We start from the raw sequence: 20,724 nt of genomic DNA on the forward strand, positions 1-20,724 counted from the left end.
TCTCACTTGTGGCGCGTAAATGTTCCTAATATGCATGTCGCCACCTCAGCAGCGAAGAACCATTTTTTCTTAGCAGCTCGGTGACGATGATAAGTAATGGTGAGTGCACACAGGGACGACGTGCGTGTAACTGCACCTGAGTTGAAAGTGAGCTGTTTGCCAAGAAACGATCGAACTTTTGGGACAACTCTTCCTTGGATTCGCCGTCATAGTGTGACAAAGGTATAGGTAGCATTCTTATTTTTTTTTAAGGCGCACGTTTTTTTTTCTTGTTATTCAATGCAATCGTGTAATAAGATGGCGCGAATAAGCCATAGAACCAAATTGTTGGGGTCTCTTTATTAAAACAGAGCCGCGATCTTTGCCGCGATTCAACTTACACCTGAAAAAACCCGGGTGGGTTTACTTTGTTGCTACGTGCTACGCACGAGTGCCAGTTTTTCCTTTCATGATACCTGATGATGCATCGGCTCTTTCCTCCGTGCCTGAGGCCTGTCTCTGACCTCGTGCAGTGCCCACTGTTCAGACTCCTCGGTCAAGCTTGAAGTTCGGCGCCATGTCGCAGAAACTATCGGCGCGTCCTTCAGCGTCCGCTCGCATGTAATCGTCCACCCAGTTAACGAAGTGGGATACCTTCACGTAGCGCATGGCCCTCGTGTTGCTCAAGGTTTTGCACAGCTCGCCGCCCTTGTGGACGATCCCTTCGAGAACCCAGGCACCGTCGTCTCCCTTGCGAACCAGAGGTCCTCCACTGTCACCCTACAAAGATAAAACAGACATTTCTCGTCAGACAGACAGATAGACATAAACATTTATTTACATTATTAGGATGACGATGTGGACGTAGACAAAAAGCCTTTCACACGCTTCACGAGCGTTGTTGCGTACTCCAGGGTAACGTATCTTACTGCTGCCAAGTTGTAGCGACGCCTGCCTATCGAAGCTCGACCGACGTTACTTATTGGGTAGCGTGGCGTTGTCGGCGGGCTGTAGGCATCCGGTAAACCATGGCGACCAACCATGGGCGAGACGATTTCTAGTGCGAAACTTGCATGGTTTATTCAAAAGTAGATGAAAGAAAATGAGAAGAGCATGAAGTGATTAAAGGTACATTTCGGAGCCCCTTAAATAGGCTCTCTGCAATCGTGTGGGGGATCTTGCTTCCGTCGACGTCACGTGACCGGCACAGAAAGAGGGCCCCACCTCCTCTGGTTATACCGAACTTGCTGCAGAGAGGAGGTCGTCACGCCTCCTGGAATTGTAGACGCCTGTCCGTCTCTTCTGCGCGTTGCGGGTTCGTGGAAGCTCTCCTCTAGGTCCAATTCGAGGAAAGGGCCTCTCTAAACTCGCACACCCACACACACATACACACACAAAAGAGGCCTGTAGACTGCGGGGCTTCCGGCAGACAGGCAGACACTCGAAACGGTCATGGCGAATTAGGAAGTCACGATTCATTTCGACGAGGCCTGGTGGAAGAAGGGCGGGTGAGAGAAAGTTCTTTGTGCACGAGGTGTGGGACGCCAACAATAGCAGGCGAAGTCAAGCCTCATTTCGACAAGGCAGGGTGAGATGGTTGGTTGAAATTCTTCTCTGCACCTGGTGCCAGACGCCAACCCTAACAGGGTCTGCTTCTCCTACAAGGAACTTGGCTCATACGAACATACATAATAACTACAAAGTGGCAATTTATACAGCATCAAAAAAGAATAATCCGGTATAATATATCTCAAATTCAAAGTATCTTACAACTTGCACTCGAAGGTTGATTGCACATGCAAAAGCAAACGGAAATCACTTTCCTATAGTACGATATCATCGCGTGCATTTAATAGAGAGGGTAGTCCATAAAAAATCATTTATCGACCACAATTCGTATGTATTTTTGGTGTAAAGCAATCTCCAGCTGATCGGGAATCGTATGTCTACGTTTTATGTTTTAAATTGGATCTTTCAATTGGATCTTATCGCCAACGATAAGAGATTATTGTTGTGCATGCGCTTCGACTGAAGGTTTTCGCAGCGCTCAACTAAACTATCGGTGTGCTTGCAGCAGTTTCAGTGTCGGAGAAATATTGTTTGCTGCGGTATAATTCATGCGATTATCGCAACGTTTTGAAAACGACGGTTGAAGAATCTCTACATTGCGACAATGGCTGCAGGAAGTTTAAATATAGCTGAGAGAAAGCATAGGATAGACAGCAAACAGTGGCAAAATGTTTTGATGAACCTGTATCTCTACAAACGGACATAAAGCACTTCTTTAGGCTGGAAAAAGCGCTAGTAACAGCATTTGGGTAGACCTTACGCGAGTAGTTAGACAACTTCGAAATGTCAACACATCGTTTTTTAGCGACACGCTCATCGAGTGACACTCTTCATTCTTGTACAGAACTTCCGGTTCACCTCCTGAGACGACCGAGGACGAAATTCAAAATAAATCAGAAAAAAATGAAAAAAGATAGCACAGCACAAAATATATGGGTTTCATTATAGATATTATATCAGGGCATAATTTTAATCACAATTTGAGTTACTGAAGTGTCTGGAATAATCATAATTGCTTAAAAATCACTGACTACCGCACACCAAAACACAAAATCGTAGATTTTAGAGACCCAACACATGAGCACGACTTTTTTTCTGCTGCTTCTTGTATTATCTCTTGCTGAGAGAGGACGGTTCACTGACCTTTAGCGGGGCAGATAATCCCCCTACCCCCTGTCGTCCAACCCTTCCAAAAAATAAAGGAACCTACAGTGACACGTTTACTGGCTGACACCACGACGCTACCTGACATTCCTCCACCGACGTTGAATAGTGTGTCTTTCTTTTCAATTCTACACCCTTGTCGCTAACACACCGTCGGTCGTTGGCTCGGCCACCCGGCTTACCCCCTCTCCCTTTTAGAAGAACCACACCTATATATATTGTGCTGAGGAAAGCATATGTCGCGTTGAAAAAGACAAGTCCACTGGTCCAAAAGTTGGCTCCCGCGTTTACTTTGTTGTCGTTTCACATAAAAGACAGTAATAAAAATACAACGCTGACGCCTATTTCGATCTCGCACTTTTTAATCAGGTAACGTATACTTTCAAGGGAAGAACGCGCGCATTACCGGCGAACGCTCACCATTGGCGAATTGTTCATTGCAGCTTAAATGTTTCTGCAAGGCCTCCTAGCTTCAAGTTCGTTCAGACCTTTTTTGGTGTAAGCTCACCGGCGTGATGACGTAGCTTGGTGATGTAACAGTAATACGACGCACGGCCAACTCCTATATTGAGCGGGCCTCTCCTGTTCCCATGTCACCGTGCTATGTACAGTAGTCTGTTTCAATAACGGCTTTTTCAAAATAGGTGCTAATTTTGTATTTGTGCACTTCAAGTACAAACAAAAGTGCTAGCTGCCTGCACTTACTGAAGTGGTTTCACGTGACGTCAAGAGTTCGCTGCGTTGATGATTGACGAGTGTTTTTGGAATAAACATAAAAAACAAGCCCCAATGTTTGCTTAATGTATGTTAACACCTTTGATTCTTGCCAAAAAAAAATGCTTTAGAAGGCATTTAAGCACAGGAAATTAAGTCCTTCGGCAATATGCCTGACGCGTAAACCACGGCACTGCCGCGCAGCGTCGGTGCTTGACACCAGGTACACTCTAGGCATGGCTATATCAGCACATCCAATTTGGCGGACACGTGGCAGGCAATTAATGTAGCGGAAAAACGAGACGTAGTGCGCATCCTAAAGCGAAGGTTGTTCTCAAGAAGTCCGCAGTGATAACGTTCTGCTGCTGTAGTAAATGAGTTCACACAAGCAAGAACCTGTTCTTTCTGCTGACTATGTTTTATTTCCTTTCGTCAAAGCTCTACGGGATTAAACCTCAGCGGCGACGGACTGCGGTATAGTTGGAACGTGCTTCAAACTTCAAACTAGCTCGCAACCAAACCCTTCTGAGTGCTTCAAAGATTTTCTAGTGCTTCGAAAGCCCACAACATGACTACTACGGAGACAACGGAGGATGCGCACAGGTGAAAGTGCTTCCAATAAATGGTATTATTACACTATATAAGTCACGCTAAGTAAAAAATTGTGGAATCAAACCTACGTAGTTTAGCCTGTACTTTTTATTTTAGTGTGCCGTCGTTTCCCGTCCCTCATGGCATCGTGTTACAAAATCAGCTGCTAAAGTCGGTTCCGTCACTCTCTATCATTTGTTCCGTTCGTGGCATTCATGTTTTATTTTCGAAACGCCTAGAACATCATTTACGCATACATCCTCTTTAGTTTTACGACTGTGCCTCTTACATGAAACAAGAATGACTACCTTTTAAGAAGATTCCAAGGAATTGCCTGACTGGCACGTGCGACAGTTGCATATACCCTCATCGGGACGCCACTTTAATCCCGCCACCTTCGCATTGTTTACCATGGCAATAGTATAAATATAGACTATGTAACAGAATAAGCCACCACAGCACATCACATTATGAGTAAATGCCACACAAATTACTAAACAAGCGTTTAAAGTTCACTGCAAATATTCGCAAAAAATAAACCAGCATTCTTTCTTTCAAACAAATGTGGCTAATTAAAGTGAAGGAAAGCTCTCCGTTTTAGTAAATACCAAGAATATAATTAAAGTAATAGCTGAAAACATTTAATGAAAGCCGATATATAACTCACTGATTACGCTGTGCTGAAGCACCTCAAGGATATAGTATACTTGCCCATCGTCTATGAGCACTTTCTCTCTCTTTCGTTAATCTAGCAGGAAAACCATTTACGACTCGAATTAGCCTACCGCCTTACTTGTTGCCTCAAGCAAAGGGCTTCATTTAAGTGCACGCACTGTTCCACAGCATGCAGAATCTTTTGTTAAGCGCTGTCCCACTCAGTGCCCACAGCATGACGACTAGCGGGATATCCTTGGCAGTCTTCCTGTCCTTCCTGATAACAGCCCTTGCGTCTACAAAAAGAAGCTTGTATCCGTGTCACGCCCGGACGAAAAAAAAAAAAGGAATAGCTGTCAAGGCTCTACGCGGTATTCCTACGGACCGAGCATTCATCGCGGCTCCGCGAACCGTAGAACCCGCGCATTTCTTTTGTTTACATTTTCCCTAAGATTTCATGATCATTTCACGTGTGCGTAATTCTTAAAAACATTTATTACCTATTATTTCTTTCAGTATTTTCTGCGTGGTTCATAGGTGCGCTTTGTCAGAATTTTGGTATTTCGGTATACGCGGCGTGCACGCCGATGGCCGCGCCACTGGTGGCGGCCTTGCGCAGAACGTACGGGAGAGGAGCGAGCCGCGCGCCGTAGCACGCCGTAGTTTGTTGCGTCCCTGATAGTGCTTCTCCGTCTTATTCGTGCTTTCAGAGCAAAATAGGCAACACCCTTCGCATGTGTGGGATGGCCAAAGCTTCCGAAGAATGTCGAAGAAGAATTGTTGCAGGGTGGGGGGCTCAAATACCGGCGAAAACGTGCCGGCGATACGGTTCTCATTATTCCCCGCAAAGCCTCATCAGCAGGAGCAACGGTGGCAATGGATCGTCGCTTCGGCGCGAAATTTCTTGTTCTCATCCTTTCCTTTGTCGCTTCGGTGTTTTTTCTTTTTTATTAATATTTTTTACTCGATTGTAGTTAGACGCATGAGCGACGAAGTTCGTCTGCAGTGCAACATGCGGTTTAAAGGCATTTCGCTAAAGTTCGGAATGCCGTTTGCCGCTTATATTGTTTTCCGCTTCTTTACCGCGTTGGGCTAGCTAGGCAGCACGACTGCATTGCGTTTCTTAGCTAAGATTTTGGACGGCCCTGTGAGTGGCCAAACTTTCCATATTCCAAAGCTGAAGAAGAGTAAAACAAATGCAGCATTGAACACGCTTATACGTGGTCCTGACAGCATCTGCAAGGAAAAATCACCAGCACAGCCGCACCTGGCAGGGAGTGCCGTCTTCGAATGAGCCGCACAGCAGGTAGTCCGGTACTTCGTGGAATTCCTTCACGCAGCGATCGTTGGCCACGCTCTTGGTCATCACCTGCTTAAGCCCCTCCGGTCGAGAACCGGGATCGAACTCTGCGAGACGGCGATGGCTCACGTTATCACAAAAAAAAAATAAAAAAATAACGAGGGTACAGAAGTTGCATAAGTCAATAAAGCAATAAGAAAATCCACAGAAATAAATAAAACAAATAAAGACATCGCTTTCTTTGAAGATGGTAAGAACCGCACTCGCCATGCTTTACTACCTCCCCAAATGTATCCCTAAAAAGTTTCCCAACATGACGGAGACGGAAAGCATCTCAAGAATGGGATGACCGCATTTTTTTTGTCATTACAGCAGTCTTGAAACAATGTTTTAAACTTGAAAGAACAAATGCGCCACATGAGGTTTTTTTTTCGCAGGCATTACTCTAACGAAAAAAATCTAGAAACGACTGGCTGAAGAAGGCACGTCTGAAAACCGTTGGTGACAAATTAAGCTGCTGGGAAAAAAATATCTCCAGTTGTAAAGTCACAGCGCTCCCTTCACATGAAACTATTCAGTCATGTGACCTGAAGGTCTCGAAATTTTCACTGCACCTACGCTGTGAAAAACGTGGTGGCTCATCTGTCATTTCGTGTTCTCAACACTGCTTGATTGTTGTGACAATAGAATGGTAGATGGTAGAACGGCAATATTCACTAAAATACAAGTTGCTATACCTTTCATTGCTAACATGCGGGGAAAAGATTATAGTACCCATAGAGGCCTTTATGGTTAAATATCACAAGAAGGATCACGCATCGGTGATAAATGATGCCGCATTGCCTTTTATGTAACATATTTTAATGTGCTTGACTGTGTCCTAGTTTCATATTACACTGGGCTATATCTCCAGGACTTCTTTTTTACAGTGATAAGATACGGACTTGATTGTTGTCTGCGTCACAGAAACCTGCCATCAGCGGCTTCGGGTTAGAGCTCTCGGATAATACTACCATAGATCTTTGCGTCATCATAGGCCACACTAGATAAATGTCACACCTAATAAGCAAATCACCATCTTGGTGACGAGTACGTATCACGTGTCATTGTCAGAAGGCACATATTCAGCAGCCTTGAATCAATGGCTGGTGTCACCTTCTGTAAGCGGGCAAATTCATCTTAAGTTTCTGTTCGCGTTAACGTAGTTAACATGGTCCCCCAGATGCATTATTCAGGAAACCGCCTTACAAAGGGAACGCCTCAACAACGAAACATACAGAAGGGACTGTCATGACCACAGGTTTCTAGACTTCAGATTAAATTGAGGCATGCTGTGCGTATGCTTCAAGTAAGCAGGAGCTCGGAGGCGAGCATCCAGGCGGTGTCTTCGCGGTGCCGTAAATCTCAGGAGTAATGGAGTAAGTTAATACACTTGTGGGCTCTCCGCTTGGTGGCGTAGTGCATTTGTTCATTTCACAACGCTTTTTAAGTTTAAGTTTAACGTCTACACCACGTCCTTTAAATTAGGTTTTGACCGTTCAGTAATATCAGCGGTCTTCCAAATAACGTTTTCAAGCTGCTCGGTCTATACAGCCTCTAGAGATCTAGGCCGTGTGATCAAGAAGCCCGAAAGCTGGAGCTGGCACACTACTGAATACTTTGGAGGCAAACTGCAGCTTGTGTAAGAAGTGTGCCTGCCTGCTGCGCAGAAATCCCCGTCGAAGTGGATGCACTCGCTGGACGGATGTATGTTTACTTTTACGTGCGCTAGCAGCATTGCTGTCTCCGAAGTAGGATGTCCTCAGTTTAGTATTCCGAGTATTATTATGCATGGTAAACCAACCGATCCCGAGTGATATGGTTCTCGTTTCGAGCAAGCGCAAGTCAATTATATTTCGCACTTTATTTTTTTTTTCCGCGGGCTGAACCTGACGTTACAAGGAGCCGTGATGTAACACGCAGCCGCGATGTTACAGGAAACTGCGATGTTGCAGAGATACTTCGATGGCTAATCCGTCACCGCTTGGTGCAATAAAACATCAGAGTAATCACAGTGCACGTTTAAACGCTGTATGCTAGACACGCCATTTAGGCAATGCGTGCGATTGATGAAGGCTGCGCAAATAGAGGCAGTTCATCCGCCCAAGTGAACTTAGTCCGCGTGGCACAACCTGTTCAGTCACCCACTCTGCATTCACAAGTGTGTGCGTTTAAGCCCCTCGAGTTCACGGGCTGTGTTTTTGTACTGACGGGTGTACATTACGTATTGGTCAAAGCCCTCCACGGTGTGTAGTACTGTGCATCCATTTGTATTTGAAATAGCACCTGGGCGGACCATGGGGAATCTTTTTATTCTGCTTATTTGACGCAAGTAAGGGCAACGTGAAGCGCTTCTGAAGAATTAGCGTTGAACATGTGGAATTATTTTTCCACGTAAGTACAATGTGAAGCGCTCCCGAATATTTCCTGTTTTCCCTTGAATAAAATGCGGAGCTAAAGCAAACGCAGTAGCAAGAACAATTTGCGGTGTTCTGCCTGACGTCAGTATCGCATGCTGACAGTTTGTTGAGAGCGGGTATAAAAATCTGTGGTTGAGGCAACCGAGGCAACGGCAACAACTGAGCAAGACGACACTCACCGTCCGTCTGTCCCCAGCCGGTGACGTAGAGCGTCGTCCTATCAGCCAATTCGGAACCAGGTTCAGGCAGGCACGCTGGTCGAACGGTGTCCGTGAAGTTTACGCTACTCGAAAGCTTGACTATCCCGATGTCCATCTGCAGGGTCAGAAAACGATGAGCTTTATGTAAAGGGAGAATACACAGAAGAGACCACATGACTTAGATTAACATATTACGCTTCGTGAATTACCAATTGATGAGTACTGGGAAGAGCGGCATTCACACAAGCGATAGTGAAAGGTCGTGCCACCGACCTGGACCTAGCAATGTTCCACAGCAACCGATCTTCACACCGGTAGGCGCGACGAGCCAGTTACCATACAGAAATGTCTCGTGATTAGTGATGTTTGCGTCCACTCGCACAACCATCTACACGTCAAATAACAATGCGCGTAAACCGGCGTCCTACTCCTGCGAAGCTGTTAGGTTTAGGCGATTTGGGAGCCCAATGCCGGAGCTGGGAAATTGACCAGTGAGCGACTGAGCGTAAACGGTCTCTTATTCATGAAGGCTACTATCCGCGACCGTCGCTTCGCGACCAAATTAGTCGCGCGACCGCCGCGATTTGCCTGTGTGAACTCCTTCCTCGGAGCACACACTCAGTGAAACACAAGAAATGTCTTCATGGTGGTGGTTCAGTGAATAGTGAATTTTGCTGCTGCCCAAGAGGTGGTCAGTTTCATTCCCGGCCATGGCCACTGCCACCCGATTGTCAGCAGATTACAAAAAAAAAAACGCTCGCCTTTTTCGAATTACGTGCACTTTAAAGAATCCCAGCTGGTCAGTTGCTAATCTGCGACTCCTTCTTAAGGCGCCTCTCATTGCCTCAGTGTTGCTTTCGGGCGCTAAACTCTTTGGTTTTATTTTTTCAGTAACAACAGAAAACCGCAGGATGGGTGTGACGCCACATTTATGTTCTAGTTAGGTCACGCACTGTAAAAGTCCTTGCTCGGAGTTGTGTAGTTGGTTGCCGAAAAACAATTTAAAAAAAGAGCCAAGGTGTATTGAAATCCCGGCGTAAATAAAACCGAAAAAAAAAATTTGTGCTTTTCTACGCTATAGGGGGGCCATATCGGAAAAACATTCCGTGAAACACCTTAAAATTCGAAATTCTAGAACATTCGCCAACGACGTTCGTGTCAGAACATACTTGTGGCCCTATACCGGATATTGAACATGTGAAATTCTAACGCTGAAGCTTGAAACACGAAACAATATTATGCGTGTCCAACGCTCACGTTTGAATGTATGTAAAGCGGAGGTTTCGTGGGAGAAGTTAAATAGATGCTATCGCACTCTTCGTCTTCTGCGCCACGTTTTGTAGCATATCGGCCAAGCGGGGGAGCACCCATCGCGCGACCGCAATTTACACTATCCCTGGGATCAGTAACTGCAGCATCTCCGATAGCGCCCATTTTACTCTAGTCCTGTTTCCAAGATCGCCACACTTAGCGGGAAATCGACCGAGCACATACTCGAAAGCCTCCTGAAAGAAGGCGTGGAAAGCTTCGCTTTATTAAAGGTATTCTGCTCATGGCACCATATGTTTGCTGCGGGGGAGATATATCGGTATCGTTCGTTGCTTCATTGCGTAATCGCGCAAAGTGCACAGCCGGCCACCGGCATGGTGGTGCTGGTGGCGCCGTCGGTCTTGTTGCGAGGCGGTTTTGGCGTCCTGCCGTCTCGCCGCGCAGGCACTAAACCATCAATGCCGTGAAACTCGGCCATGCAGAAAATTAACAGTTAGACCTGGTGTTCGATTGCTTTGTTTTTCGCGCACAATTTCAACATTCTCTTGTAGTAGATAGCATACTTGTAATCAGTGAAATCAATTGGTCAAAGAGGAAGAGATTACTCGCCTAACAAACCGAAATGCATATTCAACTAATTATTTTAAATTATTTACAATACGGCACATATCGCCTGTCCACTACGAGGCCTTGGCCCAGATGCGGTTGGTACATATCGTGACGGAGACTAACTAGCTCCTTGAGATGTTCGCCGCGTGTTAAAGACGGTGATGAATTCCATTATATGATACATAGCCGCGAAGAGGGTTAGGCCCAGACGTGGGTAATGCACATCGCCACGGAAACGAGTCGTTTGAAATGTCTACCGCATATCGAAGATGACTACGATTTCTATATAATGGCACATCCACAGAACGGCCGACCGGCCAGGAAGCGGCCGGTACGCTTACAGTAAATCAGAAGAAATCAAGAAATACAAGTCAGCATCAGATGTGTCGCGCTACGTAGCCACAGCCGCGCTGACACGCTAGTATTTGTTGCTAGCGTTCCATGCGCATTCATGACGTAGCATCGCTGCGCGAGAGGCCCCGCGTGCGCAAGATTCTTTTATGCCAAAGACGCAGGAATGAAATGCGCAAACTTGTAGCATTTCATTAAACGCTTCTCAAAAGGTTCGCTTCACAAAGATACCAAGGTGTGCATCTCATCTGCAAACCTGTTTTTAAAGGGGCCTTGAGCCACGTTTTAACCAAGAGGGGAAATGCATTCGGAGTTAAAATAGGCTATTTTAGAAGTACTTCGCCGCAACATATACTTCGATGCGTTAAGCAGAAGCGGAGTTATTGGCAATCAAGCACGGCCTTAGCGGTGCTTCCAGTCCTTCTTCAATGTCTTCACTGCGAAGGCTAATGCGAGTGGGACGTGCCCACAACACTCCGCCTTCTAAATGTCCCCGTGACGCGCAGTTCAAATTTCATTTCGGATGTTGACCTAGAAGCCAGTACTTGGGATTTTGGTGCCAAAACGTACGCCAAACGCGGTTGCTCTCAGCGAGCCGCAGTGCGCTTAGCCAGTGGACTCTCGGCGGCACCTCGCGCCGCGCGTTATTTACGCTACGTTGCAGAAACAGCGGTCGCGTATGCGAACCTGCCTTATTACTAAAAAGTTGGCAGTCACTTCAGCACACGCTAAAGACGATGAAGGCGAAAGCGTGCGCGCTCGCGAGACATTCATTCTCACTCGATTGCGTTGTTAGTTCCTATTACTTGTTTTCTCCCACCAAAGGTCGTGGGTTCGAGTGCATTAATTTACTCAATATGAATTAACTGCGCCTTAATTCATACGAAAGGTCCTGGGTTCGAGTGCCCTAATTATATGTGCTTTAATTGAAACCAGATGCCGTGGGTTCGATTTCTACCAATAGTCGTCGGTTACCCCATCAATGGCGGAACTATCAGGTTTGGCGCCATTGAATTTTGGTCCCTCCAAAGGGGGAGCGTTCGACTCCTATCGAAAGTCGTGGGTTCGAGTGCGTTAATTAACTTTGCCTTAATTACCACCAACGGCCCTAGGCTGGAGTCCCACCCATGGTCGTGGGTAGCAACATTAATTTTGTTGGCATTGAATTTTGGTGCCACAAAGCCGGACGGTCAGTTTTTCGATAACGCCGGACAACGGATTTCTTGACCCATAAGGTATTTAAGGCTTTCGCCTTAATAAAGCGTCCAGACGGGAGGGAGCAGCAGCGCATGCTAACCGCGGACTATGTTACTGCACCGAGTCCGAGCGGTAGTTCAGGGCCCCTTTAAACGGGGAACTCCTGTAAATTTAGCTCAACGCCATCCATGCAAAATGGGCAGCAGGTTGTGTGGGCAGCAGGTTGTGAAAGGCATTGAAACGACGCTTTTTTTATTAGCCCGTTTTTACGACCCCCACACTTGCTATAAACATACTGTCAATTATCATTTTTTTTTGTGGTGGTTAGCGTCTTAGGCGCCAAGACATTATTACAAATTCTTATACCTTCAGCACAATCTTTTTATGCGGATATTATCATAAAGCAAATAAAATGAGCATAATACGCAAGACACCTTTGGCTTCCTATTAGTCCCAATGAAGTATTCTTTCTATGTTGTCGAGATGCACTAACTTCGTTTAAAACAAAAAAAAAAACGTATAAAAGTCGGAAATCTCATCGCAGTACTCGTGGGCGATCTCACATATATGTAATGGCTCGAACGTTTCAAAAGTGCACTTCCGAAGTTCAACAAATACATTATCATACTTTGGGACGCGCATAAAACACACATATGAAAGAAAAGACTATGCGACACGAGTGCAAACTCTCAACTGGTAATATTATCCAAGAACATTATTTAAAGAACTGTGCAAGTAAGAAGGGCCTTGCCGGGCGTGTCCCAGGAAAAAGCGGCAGGAGAAGATGGAATAGCAGCAGATTTCATCAAAGATGAGGGATATATTAGGCTTGAAAAGCCTGCAGCCCTTCATACGCAATGCCTCACAACATCAAGTGTACCAGACAGCTTTAAAGAACGCCAATATTATACTTATCCATAAGAAAGGAGACGTTAAAGAAGTTACAGCTTGCTTTCAGTGTTGTATAAAATATTCACCGAGGTAATTTCCAATAGAATCAGGGTAGCACTTGACTTCAATCAACCGAAGAACGGGCAGGCTTCAGGAAGGGATATTATACAACGGATCACATCCATGCCATCAATCAGGCAACTGAGAATCTGCAGAGTACAATCTACCTATATATACTGTTTTTGCAGATTATGAAAAGGCATTTGATTCAGTAGAGACCGTCAGGCATTGAGACATTCCGTAATCAAGGAGTACAGGAGTCATGCGTGAATACCTTGGGAAATATCAATAAAGATTCCACAGTTACCTTGGTTCTCCACAAGAAAAGTAGCAAATTTCCTATCAAGCAAGAATACACAATATTTCGAATGCTATTCATTGTATGCTTGGAAAAGTTGTTGAAACTTTTAGACTAGGGAGCCTTATTAGCGAGGATAAACGGCGAATATCTCAAGAACATTCCGGTTCACAAGTGTCATTCTCGTGTTGAGCAACACTGGGGATGAATTGCAACAAATGATTGAGGACTTTAACTGAGAATGCGTAAGAGTAGCGTTGGACATTATTATGCAGAAAGGAAAGGTAACATTCAGTAGCCTGCCAAGAAAACAATAATTATTCATCGCCATTAGGCTCTACCATTTAGCCTGTGAAGGAGTACGTTAATGTGGGTCAATTATTCACGGCGGACGCTGATCAAAAGAAGGATACTTACAGAAGAACAAAAACGGGTTATAGCGCATACGGCAGTCATTAGCAAATCATGACTGGAAGTTTGGCACTGTCGTTCAAAAGGCAAGTGTACAATAATTGCACTCTACCGGTACTAACATATGGGGCAGGAATTTGGAGGTTAACAAAGAGGCTCTAGAACAAACTCGCCAAGGTTGACGACTGGGCGTGTTGGTATAGCATATTAGAGGTTGGATTGCGCAACATTTTGACGAGACACACAGAAGAGACACACACCACCTCTAGAACAAGTTAAGGACGGCGCAAAAAGCGACAGGTTCAGAAATGGTAGGCACAACGTTGAGAGACCGGAAGAGAGCGGTGTTGATCAGAGAGCGAATGCGCATAGCCGATATTGTAGTTAAAGTTAGGAGGGAAAAAATGAAGCCGGGGCAAGGCCATGTAAGTCCTAGGGCAGATAACAGGTTGACCATGACAGTTACAGAGTGGGTGCCAAGGCAAGGGAAGCGCAGCTGAGGACGGCAGAAAATTAGGTGGAGCAATGAAATTACGAAATTTGCAGGCGGAAGTTGGAATCACCAAACGCAAGACAGGGGTAATTAGAGATCGCTGGCAGAGTCCTTCGTCCGGTAATGGACGTAGAATAGGCCGTGAAGCTGCTACTGATGATGATGATGTTAAGCGCCACCTCGTGGTGAAACAGCGGGACAAACAACGAATAACAAACACTGGCTGCCTCAACTATCAGTGGACCCCGCGACACGTGCTGGAAATATAGGCGAATTATTTTCCGATCTACAAAATGCACGGCATGCAGAGGCACACGTGTCCCATCGTTTTAATGTGAAACGCATCTGTACTTTCTCGGTTAGGTTGTTGTGGTCTGCCAATTTGCTGCCTTTCTCTTGGCATGTAGACGCAGCATACAGGCGATGCACCATTCACTGGCCGCTGCATTTGAGCCACAGGGTTGTTGTCTAAAAACTCTCAAAACACTGATGGCTGAGGAAGCAGCCAAAGAAATAAATGCACTACCATACACTTAAACAAGTAGTTTTTATTAACGCGCACAATTACCCACTTCATAGACAACCTCATTACTTTAAATAGTGACAGTAGTAGCGAGTAGTTCCATGTTTCGGTTGCTTGTTATTTGTTGTCCAGGTTGTTTCGCTGCCGTTATAACTAACAGGGAATTAACTTCATACTTGCAAGGCACCATGTTATGCCTTCTGCAACATGTCAACCTGGCACTTCACTTACCTTGTGGTGCGCTCCATTAAACTTTATTCGGGCTAATATTTAGCTTTCGCCCTCGTGCGAAATAACTGAAAAAAAATTTAGGCTAGGGTAAATAATAAAATATGCAAGTTAAGGAACACGTGCTATCTGCAAAATATATCTAAAAAATAAAGATTTGCACACTAAGAAAAGTTGGAATGCGTAAAAATGCAACTCCGAGCATTTTGCTCACCTTGGGGTCAACGTGCATGCAGAGGTGTTCGGCGCGCACGTACTGTTCCGTCAAGTCACGGCTGCTCCGACTGTGTGAGCCGACGTGAGCGAACACGTTGTCGGCCGCACGGTACCTGCAAAGCACGTCAATCACAGTGTGTTGTCCCCAGATCCAGAATTTCTACCCTATAGAGATTGGTTGGTAACAACTTTATTTATAGTCCTGCAGAGCTTTCGCTGGCGGGGCCTTTGGGTTTCCCCCGTGGGGAGGTGTTGCCTCGCCGCCGCCTCGCGAGCCTGCTGGACGGCCCAGAGTTGGTCGCCGAGGCTGGGGCTGGACACGGTAGCGGAAGGGTTCCGGAGTTAGCACTGTGTGGGTTTTCGTTACAGTCCCAGAGAATTGAAGATCGCTGCTAAAATTACCAGTGGCACGTTTGGCGCTGGAGTCTTACGGGGAGCTTCGAGTACCGCGGTTCTGCCACCGTGGAATCGTGGGACGTTACACGGATTTTCCTACCCTTCGACCTTTCTCCATCTAGCGGCTTTGAGACTATGTGGATCGGTCATTTGCAACAGCTCACTGCGTCTAAAACGCAGCACTTCGCAATAATTACGCATTTCCGCGGAACCTTATTCCACTCGGGATGTTTAGAAAAGTAGGAGTGCCTGTAGGTTTTGAAAGATTAACCTAATTACGACGCTGCGGAGACGACCATTAAAAAGAATTCGTGCATTATAAGCATCAATCTTGTTTCATTTGAACAATCGCAGCACTCGTACTGGATCTTGTAGACTGTGTTCTCGGTGGTCATCGAACGCTGTTTGAGATTAAAGATGTTCTCTCTGATGTGTATCTCGCAAATAACCGCTATTAAATCGGGCGTCTTTAGTGACAGTGCAAGGCGAGAGGGTGTCGGCTGGGTGACAGTATTACCGCGCATTTAGATGCGACTGCGAGCTTTGTTCAAATCTAGCGGACCTCATAAATTCAAACGACAACGCCGCTCAAAGATTGTTAAGCCAGCACGTGTAGCTGTGGTATGACATCGTTGGAGTAAACGGATGATATAGGTAAACTCAAAGCATCACTCATCCCAAGTACGCGGTTATTCGGTGTATAAAAGGAGATAACAATGAAAATGCAATAAAGATAAAGCTACACAAGCATAAATTTTCACCACGTACAAAGTGGTAGTAGGAATAGCGAGCCCTTCCGGTAGTAGAAATTACACTGAAATAGTTTACTGCTTTCTTAGCTGATTGTGACATAGGTTCTATTGAATGCGTGAAGGACGCTTCTCAAATGCGCTGAGCCAATATACAGCGCCTGCGTTCTTTGTTTATTCTTTTTTTTTTTACTTGCAACATTTTCAATAAAAGCCTGCAACACTCATTCGAATCACGTCCATGCACATAAATTAAGTGATCAAGCGTACATCATTTGCACAAAAAAGAGACGCACAAAACAATTCCTTCCGTAATTAAACTAATTGCATTAACCAACTTCTTAGGACTTGTTTACGAGACATGTTTATATAGGAAAGCTGAGGTTCATCGTCATAGAATTCTAGTTATGTTTTTCTACGTATTCTATACATGCCAGACAGGCTAACACCTTCATCTCAATTATAAATACAGCACCGCCCTCTTTATACATACACTCTGCATCTTAAAACGTTCAGGGACGAATTAAGGTTGAATGAAGGCCCCAAAAGTCATATACCGTTAAAGGAAGCAAGGCGCAAACATACTGAGACGCACCATGAATATTTAAATCACGCTATATCAGGCGTCATAAGTGCCAAAGTTTTTTTTTATTATGAATATTAGCTATTACAGATGCTGTATTATGGGACCAAACGGACCAAAATATTTCTTTCAATTAGACGCCTTACCTATTGTTGACTTCGGAGGTCCTTCTCGCGCAAGAACGAACACAAATCAAGAGCAGTTCAACAGTGCAACACATCGACCCATTGCTCAAATCTGGTAATACACCTTCTAAAATGTCGTTATATTACAGTACTCTCTCTGCGAAAGCGGCTTATGTCATTCTTTTTTGTCAGCAGAAGGGTAACCTTTACATTCACTGCTATGATCAATCATTTTTTCGCTGTCATCCCTAGCTGGTAGATCAAAAATCATATTGTCTCCACATGTTGCAAACCTATGGCCAAAATGATAATAAAAAGAAACAGAAAAGACAGAGACATGCGCGTAACTAATTCTATTATTATTATTATTATTATTATTATTATTATTATTATTATTATTATTATTATTATTATTATTATAACGATTTATTGGTATAATGTACAATATAATACGTTCTTCCACATATTTCTTCAAGGGTGCGTAAAAAAAGACCGGTATTAATATTCTTCTTACATTATTAACACAGGACAAAAAGCACTTTGCTTATCCGTGTTCCTTTCGTCGTGCCCCGTGTTTTTTATCGCTACCCTGCCATCGCGGATGCGCAACAGCCGTCCCGGCCGTCGCCGTCTCTGAATAACCGCGTCGCTCACTCGAGGCAGTGGGCGGCGGTGAGCACGTGGCGGTCCGAGATGAGCGCCCCGCCGCAGAAGTACGCGCTCTCGAAGAACGGGCTGCTGTGCAGTCCGGCGTGCCACGGCCAGCTGCCGGGCACCGCTTCGTGGCCGCCCACGACCCGGTCCTCGCGGCTCTCGAGCGCCGGGGCTATGGGCGTCCGGCCGCAGCCGTCGGGGTTGTTCCACGCCGACGCCACCCCCAGGCTGCACCAGCCGACGGCCATCGAGGCGAGCAGGACCGCGACGCCCATAATTCCTGCGACAACGCGGCAAGGACCGGTGGAGCTGTGGACATCGATGTCAATTCGAAAAGTACGTTCGTAAAGAAAAGACGGCGGCAGACCACGCCGTAGCTTTATTTAACTTTTTTTTCTTATATGAAAGCTAGTGCAAACTGGCACGAAACGCGTACACAAAGTTCTTGCAGGATTGATCCGATAGGAAAATAATGGTTTGAAGACGGCGCGTATAAGACGCCGTCGCTGTAAAACACATGGTATACTAATCTTGGGCTTGAATGATATTTTTCATATGATCTAGAACATCTTTCAAATCGTTCCAAAATAGGCTATTTGAGAAATAGGATTGGAAATAAAATAAAGGATCTATTAGCTAAAACATTTAAGATCTGTCTGCAAAAAACGCGTTGCATATGTTGTCAAAAAGCTGGTCTGCAATATTTTTCACACGTTTACAATAACGAAAGGATGCTTAGTGTCACTTCGTAAAAGACCTGCATATATACAATTTGATTTCTTATTTTGTTTCGACTAGAGACGTGCGTGACCATTTTTTTCCCGGTGATTTACAAGGACATAGAGGCCTCGTTTCGCAGGAAAGGTCCCCTTTATATAATCAAGTGGAGGCACCGCAGTTCTTCGGAGCAACTATGCTGAGTGTTAGCGCATAGCTCTGCAAGTATGTAGGAAACTCAAGGCCTTACGCAACGAGTGTAGTACGTAGCTAAATCAACAAAATGTGAAACCTTATCGAGGGGCGTAGGCTTCGCTCAACAATAGTGATAAGCCACCAGGAACATTTTATCTTTCCCAAAGCAACTTAAGACGTCTCACCGAGGCAAGGCGGTCGTGCACGTTCTGGCGCACTCCCGGCCCGCCACCGCTTCCCCAGAGATTGAAACGTGCCCGATGATTTAGGCATTTAATAATATTGCTGCTAAAACGACCCGGCGCCAAAATCTTCTTGCGACCTTGCCCACACGTCAGAACCTGATCAAAGTGAACGTGGATGGTGTGCCGGTTACGGCTCTGATTGACACTGGCGTGCACGTATCTGTGATGAATGCTAAGCATCGCGATTGTCTCAAGGAAGGCCTCCCTCCTGCTCCGTCGCCTGGGGTCCGAGTCGCCGACGGTGGAACACCATCCGTTATTGGCATGTCTCCGGCACTTACGAGTGCTGCCGTACATCATACTTCTGTTTTATTACTTTTGACTTTTTTACATGACTGCCCTCACGACATAATCCTCGAACTTGACTTTCTGTCAGTACATTACAGTACATACATATGAACTGTTCTGCGAACGGACGGTGCCATGGCCGCGAGCACAGGATGCAATCACAGCCATATCGCTGCAAAGTTTGTCGCCGCTGTGCGCGCACCCCCCCGTGCATGTCCGCGCTCTGCCACGCGCCCACTCGCACAGCACTACTGGCATGGCGCCTCCTCTCCTTGCTTCCCTCGCAGGTGATCACCGCATTCCTGCGTCCACCACGGACTGCGTCCGCACACTCTTGAGCCACTAAAGGCTTACGCCTTAATACCTCTAACCATGTGGATGAATTTATTAACTTCGAAATTTCGGGGACGGTACGGTTCTTCCCACAGGGGCCAATCTGCAGACGTTGGCGAGGTAGTAGGATTTTAAATGTTGGTATTAGGAGGCAGATACGGGGCAAGCTTTGAACTAACGATTAATTATATGCGCCGGGAGAACTCTAAAAAATAGCACAACGCAACCCAGTCGCCAATTGTCTCCTTCGTCTTCATTCGAACGTTTGCGATACAATGCTAAATCTTGCTCCTCAGACTGTATGTACTTCATTATTGAACTTAGGCACGAATCAAATTTCGCGAAGTAAATGTTAATTGTGAATACGCCGATCATACGCTAAAGATAGCACGATGTGCCACGGCGGGTGCCCGTGTTTTAGAGGCGGCGATATCCAAGGCGCTATTTTCGTAATTTCGGATTTCACTTACCTTGTGCCAGACGACAGAGGCGCAGCAAGTATCGCAAGTCCACTTCGATAGGTTGCTCTTTGTCGATTGAAGTTATCGAGCGAGCCTTTTATTCGATTCTAGTCTTTCCTCTGACGCGTTTATCATTTCCGGTCAGAAGGAATTGCACAATCTCAAAAAATTCGCGTTAGAGGGGGAGCGGGCAATGTAAGATTACAGAGTGCACATACAGCAAGTACTTCCCTTTATCATTGTCGGGATGAATGATGACGCTAATGCTTTAAGAAAAGATGAGATGCGCAGGTAGTTTGTTCGGCTCCTTTTGTTTCTTCGCTGTGACTGCGTTTCGCAGGAACTCACACCACAGATAAGTGTCACCCACTGCCCTTCCCGGCCCGATTCACAATGAGATATCTTCCAGCCAACGATAACATGGAACGTTGATAACCTATTGCGGTCCGTCACTGCTATCTCTTAGGTACGAATGACCCAGTTTTGTATTACGAAACGTGTGAACCCTCGGCCTCTTGCATAAATTCAAAGCGTACGAAGTCTTATCGATTTATTTGTACCCTTACGAGTAACAACAATTTTCAATAAGGAATCTTGTTTTTGTAGAACGTTCATGCTGTGTCATTCCAGATATAGCTGACGAAATTTCCGCATATTTTTTTTAAGTTGTGAACACGTTCGCCACGTCTACTTGCAAAAAATTTTATAACATTTTGGCGACAATTTATATTTCCTACCCAGCTGAGCTAGAATGCATCAATGAACATTTTTTTTTTCGGAGGCACATTGCACGATCTAGTTG

At 45.5% G+C, this 20,724-nt stretch overlaps 1 protein-coding gene across 1 annotated transcript; it reads right to left on the reverse strand.

Annotated features, from left to right (window-relative positions):
- Positions 1-324: 324 nt before the first annotated feature.
- Positions 325-20,271, reverse strand: LOC126524268 (chymotrypsinogen A-like). The gene is made up of 6 exons (XM_050172595.3): positions 19,932-20,271; positions 17,684-17,963; positions 15,175-15,289; positions 8,610-8,745; positions 5,939-6,078; positions 325-759 (listed from the first exon to the last, which is right to left on the reverse strand). Exons 2-6 carry the CDS (start codon positions 17,956-17,958, stop codon positions 523-525), a joined length of 903 nt encoding a protein of 300 aa, XP_050028552.2. The 5' UTR covers positions 17,959-17,963; positions 19,932-20,271; the 3' UTR covers positions 325-522.
- Between the last annotated feature and the right edge of the window lie 453 nt (positions 20,272-20,724).

This window comes from Dermacentor andersoni, chromosome 3, assembly GCF_023375885.2.
Source record: "Dermacentor andersoni chromosome 3, qqDerAnde1_hic_scaffold, whole genome shotgun sequence".
Classification (NCBI taxonomy): Eukaryota; Metazoa; Arthropoda; class Arachnida; order Ixodida; family Ixodidae; genus Dermacentor; species Dermacentor andersoni.

Coding starts and splice junctions, on each gene's coding strand:
- LOC126524268 (XM_050172595.3), bottom strand. CDS start 17,958: ATGGGCGTCGCGGTCCTGCTCGCCTCGATGGCCGTCGGCTGGTGCAGC. Junction 15,290..17,683: donor ACCGCCGCCCACTGCCTCGA/GTGAGCGACGCG, acceptor CGTGCTTTGCAG/GTACCGTGCGGCCGACAACG. Junction 6,079..8,609: donor CGGCTGGGGACAGACGGACG/GTGAGTGTCGTC, acceptor GCCGTCTCGCAG/AGTTCGATCCCGGTTCTCGA.